Source organism: Nymphaea colorata, chromosome 9, assembly GCF_008831285.2.
Source record: "Nymphaea colorata isolate Beijing-Zhang1983 chromosome 9, ASM883128v2, whole genome shotgun sequence".
Lineage (NCBI taxonomy): Eukaryota > Viridiplantae > Streptophyta > Magnoliopsida > Nymphaeales > Nymphaeaceae > Nymphaea > Nymphaea colorata.
This window is the reverse complement of record NC_045146.1, coordinates 83,403-101,408: the sequence shown is the minus strand read 5'-3', so window position 1 is coordinate 101,408 and position 18,006 is coordinate 83,403. Positions and strand designations below refer to the sequence as shown.

At 40.2% G+C, this 18,006-nt stretch overlaps 3 protein-coding genes across 4 annotated transcripts in view; all 3 read right to left on the bottom strand.

Annotated features, from left to right (window-relative positions):
• Nucleotides 1–1,631: 1,631 nt before the first annotated feature.
• LOC116260176 (aspartic proteinase NANA, chloroplast-like) lies at nt 1,632–3,002 on the bottom strand. The gene has a single exon (XM_031638308.1). The coding sequence runs from the start codon at nt 3,000–3,002 to the stop codon at nt 1,632–1,634; it is 1,371 nt and encodes a 456-aa protein (XP_031494168.1).
• Nucleotides 3,003–6,231: 3,229 nt separating this feature from the next.
• LOC116260175 (aspartic proteinase NANA, chloroplast-like) lies at nt 6,232–8,566 on the bottom strand. Its single transcript, XM_031638307.2, has one exon. The coding sequence runs from the start codon at nt 8,528–8,530 to the stop codon at nt 7,139–7,141; it is 1,392 nt and encodes a 463-aa protein (XP_031494167.1). The 5' UTR covers nt 8,531–8,566; the 3' UTR covers nt 6,232–7,138.
• Nucleotides 8,567–15,608: 7,042 nt separating this feature from the next.
• The window catches only part of LOC116259859 (phospholipid-transporting ATPase 3), a 33,178-nt gene continuing 30,780 nt past the window's right edge, over nt 15,609–18,006 (bottom strand). For both annotated transcript variants that reach the window (XM_031637820.2, XM_031637819.2), the window contains exons 25-27: nt 17,564–17,926; nt 17,367–17,473; nt 15,609–16,637 (exon numbers count right to left, since the gene is read on the bottom strand). In XM_031637820.2, the coding sequence (XP_031493680.1) occupies nt 16,331–16,637; nt 17,367–17,473; nt 17,564–17,926 (777 nt within the window). In that variant the 3' untranslated portion in view covers nt 15,609–16,330. The remainder of the gene's footprint in view (nt 16,638–17,366; nt 17,474–17,563; nt 17,927–18,006) is intronic.

Sequence of the window (18,006 nt, the reverse complement as noted above, 5' to 3'; positions counted from 1 at the left end):
TACTTAGGCCATTCTGATGTGTGAGACTGGGTGTTCTTGTGCACTGCTGTGTAATAGATTGCTCATATTGTTTAGCACAAAGGGGATTCATGAGAATGAGCCCACAATGAGGCCAACTTCCGTTCTTGATGGCAATCTGTGTCTGTTACAATCTCCTCTTCTGCCATGAATCTGTTTCTCGCCGGAAATCTCAACCTTCAAAATAGTACTATTTGTTGTCATGAATATGCCCTGAGAGTGTTGCACTGAAAGTGTTCGAGAGAATACCTAAGAGAGCTGTAAATCGCCTCTACGCTTTGCCGGAATTTTCTGAGCACTTCACTGGCGACCAAGCAATCAATCAAAATTCTTATTATCGGAGGCGATCAAGTAACAAAAGTTTTGTCGAATTAATAACTAGATATTTTTGGTTGCTTTTCTTTGAATTGCCCATAGGCGTTGTTTGAGTTGCTTTAATCCTAGTAACAATGATCAATGCAGTTTTCCATTGACCAACATCTGTTCTTAGTTTTATCTTGCGGGAACTTTCATTAACTTTGGCTGTTGAATTCCTTGATGGTCGGCCATAAAAGATTTTGAGCTACAATTGTGCAGAGAAAAGACATAGATAGTCTGAGAACAGCGGAATCAATAATTCTCACAAGTACGTGCAGTCAAATAGCTCGAGTGATACTAAAAACATGCAACAGAGCCTAAACATTCAGCTTAATTAAATTTGGTGTTTGATTTACTTAAAACTGGGTTTGTTAATAATGCACCTAAGTGTTAAAAAGAATTTTTTATTATTTATCAGTTTTATAAACTTGGTATTAAAAATATAATAAAAAAAGTTATTTTTCCATATATTGTTGGGCCCAGCCAAGTACCTTAAAGCTTGTCGGGCATGTATACCAACTAATACTTAGGCCTTCTAGATTTTTAGAATTGAAAGAGGTCAAAAGTTCAATACCCACAATCATTTTTACTTGCAATGTATAGTTTATTAGAACTAAGTTTGGAGGCATAATCCAGAGAAACGATAATTATATTCTTTTAACACTAATTTTTAGCAAGATGCATCTCTGACTAGGAACCCGAGAGCAGATTAGATAAAGATCGGACCTGCTTATATTCATATTCAACCTCTATTTCGTCTATTCGTTTATAAGACATTCAATTAATCACACACATATATCTAGGAATGCGAATGAATCCGATTTTTATCTTACATCCTGCCTAACTGCTTAAAAAAAATGGATATAGAAAATTTAACATTCATTAAGAGATTCATATTTAAGAAATGACATCCAATCGGATACTATATCCAAATGCCAATGATGGAAGTCGATACCATATCCGAATCCAACTTAAATTCAATTCAAATCTAACTTATAAATTCACAATCCAATTGAAACCTCATTGTGATATGTCAAGAATAATGCATGGATATTGAAATGGAAATGTTGTTTTTTTAAGTCTAAACCCAATGATATTATTTTCTTATTTAAAGAAGTTCAATTGAATATCCACTTTTTATCTGTGTGTGTGTCAATTTACGTGTTGTAGAAAGAGACCGCAAATGCCTAATAAGTTAAATTGAAGCAAACAAAAATGAGACTTTAAAACATGAAAAGCAGACCCGCGTTTACAGGCTAATCGCTACACAGAGAAGGAGCAAAACCCAAGTTAGCGTTTTCCAAATTGAACTCCCACAGGTACTTCTGCTGGTGTATGTTCCCGATGACCGATATTCCCGGCCAGGCTGCCCGAACTATCGTTAGGCATTTCTGATCCGGCGCAACAGGGCTGACGTAGCTGTCCATGTGCGGCATGAATTTGGCACCGCCGGCGAAGTGCCACCCAAGCTGGGGCCCCGCCTTCTTCCGCTGCTCTTCGCTTAGCTGACTCTCGTTGAAGCATAAGTCAAACGGTGGTTGCGTGAACGTCGGAAAATCCTGAAAATATGACTGGAAGTTGGCCAAGACGACGTCGTAGGCCGGCCGGACCAAGCTCGTAAGGGTCATGCCCGAGTCGATAATGGCCCCTCCCGTGATCGAATAGTTCGAGAAGACGAATTTCCAGACGGAAGGATAAATCGGGAGAATCTTGCCGTCCAGCGAGATTCCGTCGACCTGGAGGCCGTAGAACGGCTGGATCCGCGGGTCGAAGACGAGCGGTGTGAACTGCAGATTGGACCGATTCGATACGCGGGGGTTGTCTCCGACGACGAGGTAGTTAGAGTCCTTCATGCTGAGGTGATCCACCAGGCAGTAGGAAAATTTCGCGCCGTAGATTTGCGCCGCGGCGATGGCGAAGGACATGGCGCTGAAGCCCAGGGCGAGGACGCCGTCCGCCTTGTTGAAGGACGTCCCCTCGAACTCCGAGCTGCGGCCCACAAGAACATCTCGGATCGTCGAGACGGTTCCATCCGGTGACGTGAAGGTAACCGTCTCGTTGCCATATGTGCCTTTTGTGAACGATCCGTCGGCGTATTGGTAGTCGTAAAGGCACGGACTCGCCGGCGAGGGGCACGTCGTCAACGAGAAAGGCAGGGATTTGCACGAATCGGATGAGCACCTGTACGGAACGAAGGACGACGATGGGGCGCATCCAGTTTGGCACTTTATCCAGGTGGCGTCGCTTCCTGTGTCGGCGACGAGGAGGTGCTCCTTCGCCGGAGAGCCGACGTTAAGCTTGACGAAGTACTGTCCGACGCCGGCGTAGGCCCCCGACGAGATTGGCGCCTCGAACGAGACCTCGGACGCCCTACGGCGAGGAGAGAGCAGCGTCCTGGCAATGTGCTTCTGGCGAAGCTGGTCGCGTCTGGCAATCTCGACAAAGCGGCGAAACGCATCGCCCGCGGGGTCGTCCTCGGCGTCCTGCAGGAATTTGAGTTCGCTTCGGTGGAAGAGGCGGAGTTGCAGAGCTTCTCCATTGGTGTCGGCGGCCGGAGAAGGACGAGAGAGGGCGGGAACAGCGACGAAGGTGGAGATGAGGACCAGAAGTACTCGAGCGACTCCCATGGCTGGCGGAAGGGAGAGAGAATATAGAACGTAAGGAATAGGGAGAGGGAGAGGGACAAGGTATTAAACGCCAAAGGGCAGGGGGAAATCTTCGTCCGCTCAACACTTTCTTGGAAAGTTTTCCGTGGATTACGCGTAGTATCTAAATTCATTATATTTTATATATATATAATATTTTTTAGAATCACCCAAACATTTATTAGAACCGCTATATTTAATCTATCATGATAAGCAGTTACCAGAAAAAAAAATGATTAGCATTTTCTTTATTTAATATTAATTCATATCTTTTTCTCTCTTTTTTTTATTTATATATACGTATATATGACGTGAAATTTAGAAAAACTATCATTTAGGAGTCTTAAAAGTACTCTAAAAAAATACATGGAATGTTCTTAATTGTTGGTACATGTTGACGTTATTATTTCACATGAGTGTATCGATTCAGATTTGGTGTGATTCCTTGCCATATTTACGTTAACATTTCGAACTATCTACTGCAGATACAAGGATAGATGCTTCGGATCTGGATTCAACTATGGACGAACCGATCTTCTTGAATTCATGGCTTAGATCCAAATCAAAGTTCAAATAACGATAAAATGCTATCTATACGGATTCATCACATTGTGAATGCCCATTCTCTCCGGTACTGTGACTATAGTGAGCTTTGTGCCTGTGAATATTTCTTTGGAGAAGTCCTACGATATACCGATTGGCATGGACATGTGAGAATCAGCTAAACACTTACATGAAGAACTGACTATATATTGGATTCAGCGGGGAGGGAAAGGAAGGGAGAGAAAGGAAACGGAACGGAAGAGAAAAAAAAAAGGAAAGGAAATGAATGGAAAGGAAATGGAAAGGAAGAGAAAAGAAAGGGGAAGGAAATGAATGGAAATGAAAGGAAAAAGGTAATTTAAAAGCTTGTTTCGATATAAATGAAAGGAAAGGAATGAGAGGGGTAGTGTAGGAATAAAAAGATTCTTTTTCTTTCATTCCTTTCATTTCCTTCCCAATCCGTCCGATTTGGAGGGGATTGCATTTACACTAGTCACTACACAATCCCTCTCTTTCCTTTCATTTCCCTTCCTTTTACTCATTTCTAATTAGCCAACCAAACAAATGAGAGATTGCTCAATCCATTCATTTCCCTCCAACCAAACAAGCTGTAAGAGAGAAAGAGGGAAAGAAAAGGGGTCTTCTATGAGCATAATATAACCCCATGATGGAGTTGGATCATGAAAACATGATGTGCAAGACTAGCTATGGGCTTCTACTCTTTGAATGTCATAGCTTGAGATAATTAATTTTGGATAAATTTGACCATGCAAGTGTGATTTGCATGGCTAATTTGTCAGAATTGGCCGTCCGGATTTTCGACAAAATACATAGATATCGGCATTTGATGTAAGCTGGTCTTTGTAATTATACATATCTATATACACCTACCAGACCCTCATATACTAAACTTTGACAGAGATTATAAGGCTATCTGTTCTTATGAGATTAGTGTTTGGAGATTAAGTGGCATATTAGTGCAGATGCCATATTTTTTTATTAAGAGTCCAATATACCTTCAAAGGAGGAGAGAGAGAAAGAAAAAAAAACAATCATTGAACTAAGTTCCTTGTCTCTTTTGAAGGGTATTTCAAACTTTTGAAAAAGAAATTTGACTTACCTGTTCGCAACTAATTAAATATCCATCATGATCTCTTTGGAATCAACAACTTAGATGATTGGCATCAAGTTAGGTTTATCAGAGCCTAATAGCTACCTGTTTTTCTACACACACACATGCACACACACACACACACAAAGTACTGCACCTTCTAGGAGAGAAATTTGTATAGAGGTCCAGTTAAGGACCAGTTGATCTCTATAAACAGGTTGGACTCAGGACGGGTTCAATCTTTATAGAACCCAACCAAATAACTCTTAATTTGTCGGATTTGGATTCGTACTCAGGCTCAGAATTGATTTTCCTCAAACCAATTTTGAAGACAAACTAACAAAAGAGTCAGACTTTAATATGATATCTGGTTGAAACTTTAAAAGATCCTAATCAGATCTTGAACTTGGATTTGAAAGTTTGTGAAGCCACATATCAAAATTGAATCCAACTAATAATTGGATTATGTTCTCCTTATTGGACCCAACTAAAACAGATCTAATTTAGGGTTGGTGATTCAGATAAATCCGCCCTATGACGCCTCTCTATACACATTGGAACGCAAACGTGCATAAGAAATTAATGAGACACCATAATGTAAGTATTACCAAATTCAACTTATTGGATTTGGAACCAGATAAAATTGAACCCCAAATGCTTACATGATAGTAACTGATGGATTCTTAAGAAACTCATATACCATCAATTTTGACTACCAGTAGAATTCTAATTTTCTTTACAAATCTTGCTAAACATTGGGTATTTGCATCTGAACCAGACAACCCTTCAGCCATATGGCTACTTCTCATGTCAGGATCAGTGTCGTTTGCTCAAGTTAGAAACAGGAAAAAATTAGAATTTGTTCCTTCTGCCTTGGTCCGTCGAATAAGGAGGTATTTGACTATAAGAACATTATACTCTTAAGACATGTTTTTATAATAAACGTTCCAAGAACACCATGCTCTTGTTTTAAGAAATTTGGTGTAATTATGCCTAGCATTTGATAATTGGATAAAACAATAACATTCCTTATCACCCCATGTTTTTTGAAATAGTGTTTTTTGAAACATTGTCTTAAGAACATGGATTCTAATTCCTTGATCTTGTGAATTATATATTAATAGATGGAAATCAAGAGTTCAATGATATAACGCGTCTTTTTCGATACTCTAGTAAGAGAAGTTCATCTAACCTGAGTTTGCTGACCCGGAGAACAGTATATGTTAGAACAATGGTGCAACGTTATTTGATTTTCTGAAGATATTTGACTAAGGAAGCAATTGAATTGGATAAAGACTGGAACTCTCTCTAACTAAACTCAAATCTGGAACACTGAAATCCACTCCGGATTTGTGCCAGATCGGAAACGAGCACCTGAGATATCTGTCTTAGCAGTGGAACAGAAAGATGATCAAAATTTTATATGCGCAAGTTACATTCAACTGGTCATTAATGAACCGAAGCTAAAGTACATTTGACAAGTTACATTCAACTGGACATTAATGAGCAGAACATAAAGTACATTTGACTTCATATCAAACTCCGAAGAATATTAAAAAAAGCTGCAAAAATTGAATAATGAGTCCATTATATGTTATTACTCTGAATGTTTAGAAATAATGGTTAGATTTGTACCGAATATCTGAAATATATATCAGAGAGAGAGAGAGAGTGTGTGTTAATAAAGGTCTTTGCCTTTGTTGAACTGAAAAGTTGGAGAAAGGGTTGAAGCAAGCATCAACCAACGAATACATATAAAAATTCGTACAATTATCAGATAACAATATCTACTGCAAGTGACGTCCCCATCTCCTCCTTACATAAGTAGGGATGCAAGGGGTTCGTATTCAGAGATCTACATACTTCGGAAATCGAAATTCTGACAATTTCCGGCACCTGAAATAATCAAAATCTCGAAAACCATATCCTAACCACTTATATTCATCTTCAATGGACGCCCTGCTTCTCCCCAACTCAACTCTCACATTTTTTTTTTCTCTCCTGCCATGCAAAGACTATACTAATAGGAGGAGAAAGGTTATCCTTCACACCTCACATTCTTTACCTTGCACCCCTTTCAAATCACATACTTGCAGACCGTTTCAGTTAATTTGCTTCATTACAGATGAAAATTCATCATGGGTTGTTTAGTTAAAGTACATATGTCAAATAATTGAAAATTTGAAACCAGATGCAAAAAAATGGAAAAATGGTATTAGTAAATCATTTTAATGTAAAACACCATCATCCTTGTAGAAAAGTTAGATTTAAAAGTTAAATTTGTGAGAGATTAATGGTGAAGAATTCTTCTTTACTTGAGGTTTTTGAAACCGTTGCCAAGTATGAGAACTGAAGGAGTCAAATGAGGGTAGAGTCCAGATACTCTCTTACTCATCTCTTTATCTCTCTTTTGTCTCACGCCCATTTAAAGAGAAAAAAGAGAAGAGGGAGGGAGGGAGATAGTCTATTCAGTGCAGAGAGAAGGAGCAAAGCCCAACCTGCCATTCGCTAAATCGAACTCCCACAAGTACTTTTGCTGGTGGATGTTGCCGATGATCGATATTCCTGGCCAGGCTGCCGGAACAATGGCTATGCATTTCAAGTTGGGTGCTACGACGGTGACGTAGCTGCCAATGTGCGGCGTGAACTTGGCCCCTCCAGAGAAGTGCCAGGCCAGATTGGGCCCCGCCCTCTTCGCTTGCTCTGGACTCAGCTGAGTGACATTGAAGCACAGATCGAACGGTTGCTGCGTGAACGTCGGAAAATCCTTGAAATAGGACCGGAAGGCGGACATGACGACGTCGTAGGCCGGCTTGACCAGACTCGTCAGGGTCATGCCCGAGTCGATGATCACCCCTCCGGCGATGGAATCTTCCTTGAAGACGAACTTCCACACGGCAGGAGGAATCGGTAGCATCTTGCCGTCCATGGAGATCCCGTCCACCTCGATGCCGTAGTAGGGCTGGATCATCGAGTCGAGGACGAGAGTCGCGTATCGGATATTGAGCTGCGACGCGCGGGAGTTGTTCCCGAAAACAAGGTAGTTCGAGTCTCTGCGGTTGAGGTGATCCACCAGGCAGTAAGAGAATTTCCCGCCGTAGAGCTGCGCCGTGGTGATGGCGAAGGATATGGGGCTGAAACCCAGGCCGAGGACGCCATCCGTCTTGTCGAAGATCACCCCCTGGAAATCCGAGCTGCGACCCACCAGAACGTCCCGGATTGGCGTCACGCTCCCATCCGGAGCCGTGACGAGAACCGTATCGTTTCCATACGTGCCTTTCGTGAACGATCCGTCCGCGTATCGGTAGTCGTACAGGCAGGGGCTCTGCGGCGTGGGGCACACGGTGGTAGAGAAGGGCAGGGACTCGCAGGAGTCGGTTGAGCACTTGTACGGGGCGAAGGACGACGACGGGACGCAAGCTTCCGTCGCCCTGCGCCGTCCGATAGAGGACGCAACCGTCACGCCCTCTTGGCACTTCGTCCACGTCAGGTCGCTTCCCGTGTCGGCGACGAGGAGGTAGTCCCTCGCCGGAGAACCGATCTTCAGCTTGACGAAGTACTCGCCGGCGCCGCTGTAGGCGCCCGATAAGATCGGCGCCTCGAACGAGCTCTCGATCGCCTTCCGGCGGGGGGACCGCAGCGTCTCGGCAATGTGCTTCTGGCGAAGCTGGTCCCGTCTGGTGATGTCATCCAAGCGGCGGAAGGCGTCGACCTCGCCGTCGCCGCGAGCGCCCTCCAGCTGGCTTCGGTGGACGAGGCGGAAGTGCAGCGCTCCTCCATTGGCTTCGGAGGGCGGAACGGAGATGAAGGCGGAGACAAGAGCCAGAAAGACGGGAAGAAATCGAGAGGCTGCCATGGCGGACGCGATGCGAGGGAAGGACAGAGAATTAAAATGCAAGGGATGTGAACCAGACGGGAGGGGAAGCGAACGGACCTCCGAAGGAAGCGGCAAATATTCTTTTGACTCCGAAAATTCTTCGAAGAGTTTTTTCCGGAAATCATGTCCGAGCACCCGTTTAAGCAGAGGTTAAGAGATTTTTCCAGGACCGTCCTGACTTATTGTCTATATTCTAAATTCGTGCTCCATTTTCCACAAACTGTCCATCTCCTCTTTTACTTCAACTTCAAGCAGTCAAATATAAGAAAAAGACATCTTTACCCTTGACCTCTCGCCCTGGATGATTTTAATACAAATGAAAAGGGAAATGGTTTTGAAAAATTAAACTATGAAAAAAGTAATAGTGTTCTTTATAACTGCATAACAAAATAATGTTTTTTCTATGCATACAAAAAAAAAAAATTAAGGAGGACATAAATAATATTATTTTTATATCAATTTTCAAGTTCTTAGATACGAAAATCACATTTACCTCATGGAGCTCTTCTTAGGGAAAAATAATAAAATATGCTTATGAATGCAAAACTTATGCGTCAGGTTGTGGTTCAAAGGTAAATTAGTCTTTTTCCTCAGAATTTTGAAAAAAAAAAGGTTGAAGGTTGAAATAAAAAATAGACAATAGAATAAGGACTACTATTAAAAAAAAAAAAAAGTAAACGCCAGGTATGACTCAAGAAGGTGTGTTGCGAATCCACCTGCCTTAGGTTCCTTGGCCAATGTGCAACAACTCATAATCGAATCGAGCAAAAGGAGATCCATATCCGTGGCCAGAGAAAATGACCTTCATTTTTTATGACCACTAGGGCCATTCGAGCCAATAAAAAGTATATATATATTCTCTCTTTTGAAGGTTATGCCCCCAAAGGAAATGGAATGTTATTTAGCTGTAGTTGTGGTTCGTAGCTCTAAGATTAGAGTCGTGCTAGGCTGCAGAGTTCCCTGGACTTCTTTGCTACTTCACGGAACGTGAGACGGAGGCCTCGTAGTATCTCTCTACATCTGGCTGGCAAAGAAGGCGAGAGACCTCTCCAAGTAATTGGAATGAATGAAGAGGAATGAAGAGGGAGGGGGGCTGACCGCGCCTGCCCGATAAAAAGCCGGGCTCAGGCCGGCCTGACACTCAAAACCTGGGCCCGGGCTTGGCCCCACCATTCAAAGGGGCCCCAGCGGAGAGAACAATCATGATAACGAGGGCGGAGCCCGCCAAGCAGCCGGCAGGAACAACGGGCAAGTGCTTGGTAGGCCAACAGCCCTGTGAGTGAACTGGGCTGGACACTCGACGAAAAGGGGCACACAGTGCAAGTATGAGAAATTTGCCCTGTCGAGTCAAGAAGGCTCCACTTGAGAGTTTGTTACGAAAATCTGATTCCAGTATCACAATTTATCAAGTTGTTGTAAAAAATACATATGTAAGGCATCGTTTGGATATAGAAAAACTTGTGAGTATTTTATGAATGTGGTCCAAAACTTTGAAACAAATATATTGGACATTAAAACTATTGTTTGATGGACGTGCTCCAATTTTTTGAGGTAAATTTACGAGACATTCATAAACTGTTCCTGCTACCAACCTACCACTAAGGAATCATTTGGCTGCAGAGACACTTCGTGAGTGTCCCATGAATCTGTACGAAAAGTGACTCAATAGCACCCAGAGCAGTTCCGATAAGAGAAACGCAGATCCATCATCTAGTAATGGCAATCTATGAGCACATGGTCATTTCCTAAAGCGGACATAAACTGCCTGCTTCATGTATGAGCTGTGCCGAACTCATCTCGGCTGGGGGACTATTTCATTCAACGTATAATATAAACACATATTTCTAATATTGAATCTACTCAAATATTTGGTTTGATTCATGAGACAGTCACAACATGTACTTGCAACCAAACGGCCCCTAAAGGGTTCTATCAATATTTTTCCATCCTTTCATTCAACTGTTGATTTGTAAGAGAATCATACATAAAAGAAATCTACTCATGAGTAAGTAATTTACAATACTAACTTGTTTTTTGAGTAGTACTGCTTTTCCTTTTCCTACATGTTTGATAAAAGTGTCTCTCCTTCTTTTGTTTGTTTGTTTTTCTTTTATTTACATATGTATAAAAGAAGTTGCATAAACCATTAGCTAACAAGTCACCTGCTGCCACGTGTATAGGGTTAGCCGCTAGGGCCAATCGAGCCATAGCAAGCGGCCTAGTCAGTTGCCTAGCTTATCAGCTAGGCAAAGTGAGCTTGGCTCGATCCAGCAGCAGAGCCAGAAAATTTTGGTTGAGGGGCGTTAACCGATCCTTGGCCTATTAGAATGAGTGTTTGGGCGGCACAAAAAACACCACATGCGATTGGGCCCAGGCACAGCTCAGTAAGAATGAAAGGTTTTAAAGGCTGACATGGGCAGAGGCCCACACCAATCACAAAGTAGGTCCGTTATTGGCTCGAGTTCTACCTTGGGGGCCCTGGCCATCACCAGTCACCAAGGTTGGGTGTCATTTGAGCCATATAAAAACATATGCATTCTCCCTTTTCAAGGTCATGAAAAAGGAAATGAACTGTCAAATCATTTTTAGTCTCTATTAACTGTATTTAATAGTGAATGGGCAGGGGCAGAGTGAGGGGGGCCCACCTAAGCCGTGGCCCCACCTTAACTAATTAACTAATTGAAAAAAAAATATATTAAAAAATTGAAAATTTTTAGTTGCGTAATTAATTTTTTAGATTCCGATTTAGTTTGGCCCTACTCGGATAAGTTCGTTGGACCGTTTGGCCCACCCCTAAAAAAAAATCATCGTTCTGCCCTGTTAATAGGACATTATCAATACACAAGGTTCGTTCTCTTTTTCTACTGCAGCTTCTTCTTTTGATCTCCCTTACCCATTTGCTACTGGACTCTCTTGGGTACCCATGAAGCTGATACAAAGTCAGATTCAGAATTTGTTATGAAGATCCCATTTGAGTATCACATTTTATTTATTTTTTTGTTACAAACATTACTTTGTAAGAGAATGATATAAAAAAGAAAGCAGCTTGACCGGGCCTAGTGGTGGATGGACTTACCATATCTAGCTGTTGGCCAGACTAACTGGGCCCTGCCGCCCCCCTTGGCTCTGCCCTTGATGTGAGGCATACCAAGCCCGGTTGTTTGATGGAGTGACCCGAGCCACCCCAGCCAATGGCCAAGGCTGGGGCATCAAGCCCAACCCAGTGGTCGGAGATAACGAGTCTAGCTGGGCCCCATCCTAGTCCATGGTAGGGCTTGGCCGGTGCCTTTGGCTTGGTTGACCAAGCCCAAGATAGATTACCTATGATGTTCACCGCTCGAGCCCGGTTGACTAGGCTAAGCTAAGCCCGTTTGATTCTAGATAGGCCTTTGAAGTAGTTGACGTATGATTGGACTCACATATACATAAATATCTGCAGTGCAGAGTGTTATTCAGATCAAATTGAGTTTTAAATAAATATCATATCTATGATGCTCATACCTTTTGAAAATTGGCCGAACTTGGTTCAAAATTTAGATTTGGATTGTTAAATTGGATTTTGGATTTGGATGTCTCGTTTCTTCATTCAAATTGAAATCCAAGTACGTGAATAACTATAAAAACAATATGGTTTGAGAGTATATCCAATTCGAATCTGATCTATTAGTAACCTTTATAAACAAAAAAACTAACCCCCCCCCCCCTTTTTTTTTTTTGCCCCGGTCGTGCTTCTAGTTTTCTGGGTTACTAAGCTTGCTTCAGGCCCTTTTATGGGCCAGGGACTGTGTGCTTCTGGAGCGGGCAGGTGACGCCCAAAGACTTATCCCGAGTTTTTAGCTGACAGAGCACTTCCTCCACGCCACCAGTCCGCAGTGATTTGAGATCAGATCAAACTAGAATCTCAGATCCGAGGATGGACGGCATAACCTGACATATTTGCGGATGGTCAAATTCTTTCTTTACTAACTAGATTCGCTTAGTAGACGAATGTACGACTGTATCCAACTATTCCAATACAAGAACATGAATTTTACATGTTGAAAAAGAAAATAGCCAATAAAATAAGGACTATATATTATTAAAAAACCTATAGTTGCAAGGTGTACTTAAAGGTAGTATTTATATTGAAAATTTGAATATAGAAAGACTTTTTTTTTAAGTCGAGTCACGGCATTGTTGATGATTTTTTTTTTATAGGGCTATATTCAATTGTACAAGTATTCTTGTGACGTTATTTTCATATACTCTAAGATGATAATGTTTTTAGTTTTATACTTGTTGTTGCAGCTCTTTTTGTCGTGTTGCTAACATGTTCATTTAGATGGTCAACGAATAAGTGAGAACGTACTTAAGGAACTAATCACTTAATTCAAGTTGTTTTCATTAAAATTTTTATTTTTTACTACCAAAATTTGGTGATAAAAAGCTGTTAATTTTGTCACGATAAAAAGAACACAAATTAAACTTAAAAGGGGATTGATTTTAACTTTTCTTTTCTATCCAACGCTATTAGAACAATATTTATAAGAATCAATTACAAAATAAATTACATTCATAACTGTTGCCTCTAAACTAACTAGTTAAGTTGTTTGAAATATACTTCTTCCTCCCTCTTTCTATTTGACGCACACGCGCATGCACAAAAAAAAATTAAAAAAAAAAGTATATTATAAAAATTGAAAATTTTTAGTTCCTTAATAGATTCGGATTTAGTTTGGCTCGCTCGTGAAAAAAATCATAGTTTGATCAAATCCTAGTTTGATCCCTATACACGTATTATGAAGACTTGAGGCCAAGGGCAATAAAGTTTAAAAGTTTAAAATATAAGGACCATGCGTCATATGATTCGCAGCGTGAAGTCTAAAATATTAACAAAATTAATTACGATATTAAAGATATGATTTTCTTTTTTCCTTATAACTTACAAGTAACTGAGGTAGGCCACAATAAAATAAAATTTTTCAATATAAATATTATCAGTTTATTTGTATTGCTTGGCAAGTTGGCCATGCACAACATAAAGTATGAAAGCTTATGGACCATTAAATTAAACTTCTTTACGTCATTTCTTTTCCTGTAGTATTAGTCGACGGAAATTAACAAATCGACCGAAAATAGTTGGATATCTGTTCATTCATATTTATGGATTCCCTTTCGCTACTAAAGCTCCCAATGCGCGTTCAGTAGAGCTCATACGATGCATAGAGCTCGATTATTGCTACATCATTCATTTATTTATTATTTAAAATAATAAAAAACATTTAGTCAGAGGTTGACTTTCTATATAATTGAGCAATGAAATTATATTGTTAAAATGTGGGCAAATTTTTTAATGGGCAATGGCATCAACCTAGGGATGTTAATGTATTATATTCAAATCGGTTATACCATTCACTGTACTGCCACATTCAAATTTAAATTTAAACGCAAACAAAGAAAAGTCACCCGAATATGAATTTGAAATCCATTTTGACAATCTAAATTTGATTTTTACATTTATATCCAAAAAATATGAATTTTGAATAGAATTGACCAATTTTTCAAATGTAAGAGCACAGGATATAGGATATTTATTTGAAACTAAATGTGATCTGGATCCGATCGAATGTCATTTCTTAAATCTAAATCTGATCCAATTTCTTAATTGGATACTAAATTTGTTTCATATCCAACTTTTTTTGGAACAGTTCAAATGAATATTCAATCCAAATCAGACATATTGACATGCCTACATCAACCGGCTTTAAAAAACAAAGGCTCTGGGGCAAGGTACTAGACCTGGGAGTTTTACGCGACTGGGCGAGATAAAGTTTCCCGATACAAGCACTCTTCGAGACCCAAAAGTAAAAAAGGTTGGGACAAAGATCAGCATTTGAGAAGTTGACCCAAATCTATGGGGGTGCTTCTCGCAGTTGAGAAAGATCCCTTAGGGGGTGTTTGGTTGACACCTCAAAACCAGGTTTTTAAAGTATTTGGGTGCCACTAAACTCAATTTTGACAAAATCTGCGAGGTAGTGAAAAACTGGACCACCACGAGGTTAGTCATACAAAATCTGGTTTTATATATATCGCCAAAAAAAAACAAACCAAGTTTTCAGAATTCATTAAAAAACTTATAGTTTTACATAGATAAATAAAGATTCGGGCACATCGAATTGGCATCTATAACTGATTTAATTTGAACAAATTTTACAGAGAACGTAGTTTTTTTTACCATTAAGTTAGGCGGTGATCGGCAAAGAACTTAGCTAAGAAACTACATGCTTGACTTATTTTTTCTGTTTAATCAACCACAGGATCATGAGCATGTGAAACGACATTTGTATGTGTTTGGAACAATCTGGAACACAAACTGTTTGCGATGCACCAGTTAATTGATTTAATAATAAAGGAAATGCTAAAGAGCATGATTCATGACAAGGGATAGGTTTGACTCGGATTTAAATCAATTACATCCACGCATGTGCGCCCGCGTGTCTACAAGAAAGTTATACACGCAGCCAACTTTAAGGCAAAAACCCTGGCAAACCAAAATAAGCAAGTTCTAGTATTCTTTTGTGAGATCTAAGTCAAACCTTGTAGATTTCATATGAAAAATGATTTATTAAGAGAGGTATGCTAAATTTACCTTCTTCAGTACTAAATTTGGTTTTTGACAATACAAGATGAGTTATAATTAATATCAGAACACTAATAATTTTTTTTTTATTTTTTATAAGCACGCCCACACACATATACATATTTAGATATTTCCAGAAATGCAATCATAACGTCCAAATTTATATTATTAAAACATAACTAAAACTTATAAGTTGATGTCTTAGTTTTGTTATTCAGGGAGCATCCTGATCTCATAGGTAATTGGAATTGAATACTTAAACCCTCCGTCCTTTGTCCAGGCATGGAAATGGCAGGCCAAGTAAAGCCTCAAGCAATCCCACAGCTAAACGGCCTTCTCCAAACTTTTAATGGATTGGACACTACCACTTACAAAAGAGAGAGAGAGGGAGAGAGAAGTTTAGATGCCAAATATAGAGAAAGAGAACAACAACTTAGCTGACCCACAAAACCATGTAACCACAAGTGAAATTCAAGAGTGCTTTCCAGTTACAAAATTTTTAACTTACAATTCCTCGATGCTTGTGCCTCTACTCATAACAAAGCTCAACACAACTTCACGACATCACATACATTGCGCTGAATACCAGCAACGTTCACAGAAAAACTTCTTTGAAACAGAATTTACATGTCAACCACCACATTATACGACGATCATTTTGATCTTCAAATGGCAGCGACGTACACTCTAAGAGTCTAGAGGACATCACTGCGGCCGCCTCATGGAACTACATGACCTAGATGATAGACAAAGGCGCAGATCTTTTAACTGAAGTGAAGGACCACTTTTCACCCTACGAGCAAGGATTAGTCGCGTGGCATAGTTTCTGCACTAGAAGGATGACTTGGAATGACAGATATGAATTACACCAGTATAGGCTTTCAGAGAATCACCTCATGCATATTGATTCAACTTACTACGTCATCCTTACATAAATTGTACCCTTTCGTTGGATATTTACAAACAAGGGATGCTAGCGTCAATAATTCTTGCAAGCGTCTAATTCCCAGCAGAATAATGATCCCAAAAGAAACCTGAGAAATTGAAAAGGAATGAAACAAAAGGGGAAAATTGGGGGCAAAAATATTATACACGAATTGTTGATCAACACAGATTTAACCCAAAAAATAAGAAAGAGAAAAAGCAGGGGCATAAGGCCATCAGAGTTTTTGAGTCCTAGGTTGAGGGCCGCTCATGCTAGCTCGCCGGGCCACATCCCAAGCCTTTTGTGGAACATAAACGCCAGCCTGTAAAGCGAAAAATGACTCGTATCCTGGGGAATCAAAAGCGAAGCCTGTGTGCTTTGAAGTTTCACGTGGAAGCTGTGCAATTGCATATGATCTTTCCTCGTCCGGTGTGAGTCGTCTACCAATTTCCTGTAGCTCTGTCCTGGTTGACTCCTGAGGATCACGTCTGTGCATCTCTTGAATGATCTGGTAGTCGTATGGTGCAAACCATCTTTGCAGCCTACATGGAAAAAGCTTTTTGCTTTTAGATATTCCCCAAGTGATATTGTTTTGAAATGTGAAAGACATGTAAGCAGCTCTAGGCAAAAATACATTCAAAGGAGTACGGCGAATATCCTCTGAGGGTCCCAACTGTGATGACAAATAATCGTTTTGAAAAATATCTAGCCAGAGACATTTTGTCTTAGTAGCAAAATTCATGCATATAAGAAAAGCAATCTTGCATGAAGAAAGCAACAATGCGAAATGCTGCCAGTCCTTTTAGGGGTTTTACCAAGTTACGATCTTGAGTCCTTGACCACATTGAACAATCCCAACTCCAAAGGTCAAAATAGATATTTAAACGGTTGAACTAGACATATTTTTCAGAACTTTAAGATGGATGTCATTCACCGATTTACTCATGTTTCCAAAGTAAAGCTTCCGATGACTTTGTTGAGGCCCCACCAGAAGGCATGAGTAGTCAACTAGAACAGAAGTGGCTGAGTATCAGAATGCAAGTACATTGTCCAACTTAGATTAGAAACTGACTAGCTGAGGATAAGAAAGAAAGTATATTGCTCGATTAGGCTAAGCTCCAAGCTCTCATAACTAACCATACAGCAAGATTTTTGCGTTTATTTTACAGTTGAACTTCAGGACTACGTGAATGGCAATTTCATGTGAAGAAAAGAGGGAAAAAAGAGAAGAAAAGGCAAAAAAGTTAACTGAAAGAATTGTTCATACTTACCCTATGTATAAGAAATCACCAAAAAGTGCAACAACAGGAACAAGCAGAAGTGTGAGATAAAAATAAAATGTACTCATCAGCACATAAATGACAAAGAATATGTTCTCCTGCAACAACAGAAAAAGTGAAGTTACCAAGATTGGCTCAATCAGCAAAAATGTTCAGCAGAAAAATATCAACAAAAGGATGACACTTACCTGTCTATCAAATGGTGTCATAATTCCAGAATATAAGAAAATAAATATAAACCATGCTAAAATGCTTCCAAAGACACTGATATGATGCCATCTTGTCAGCAAATCACATGCCATAAGCAAACGCAAGTTCACTGTTACAACGACACATGTGAATGCCATTGTGCTTAGATCCCAAAGACCAAGAATCTTCCCTGATGCATTTAGACCTTTCTGGCTGGCAGCCATGGAGAAGTTATATAATATTAGTGATTGAAAGAAGGAGAAAAAGGCCCAGATTGCAATAACTCTCCACTTGAAGTACATATTTCTTATGCCCTCTTTGTATAGTTGAGGATACTTCTTAGAAAGTGAAGCACTCACATCCTGACAAAGTTATAATGAGAATGTTAGACACTGTCTCTCACACCAACAGCAGAAGGAATTGAAAAACAGTTTTCCTTTAA

Bases quoted from the DNA above. Each gene is read 5' to 3' on its own strand.
- LOC116260176 (XM_031638308.1), bottom strand. From the start codon at position 3,002: ATGGGAGTCGCTCGAGTACTTCTGGTCCTCATCTCCACCTTCGTCGCT.
- LOC116260175 (XM_031638307.2), bottom strand. From the start codon at position 8,530: ATGGCAGCCTCTCGATTTCTTCCCGTCTTTCTGGCTCTTGTCTCCGCC.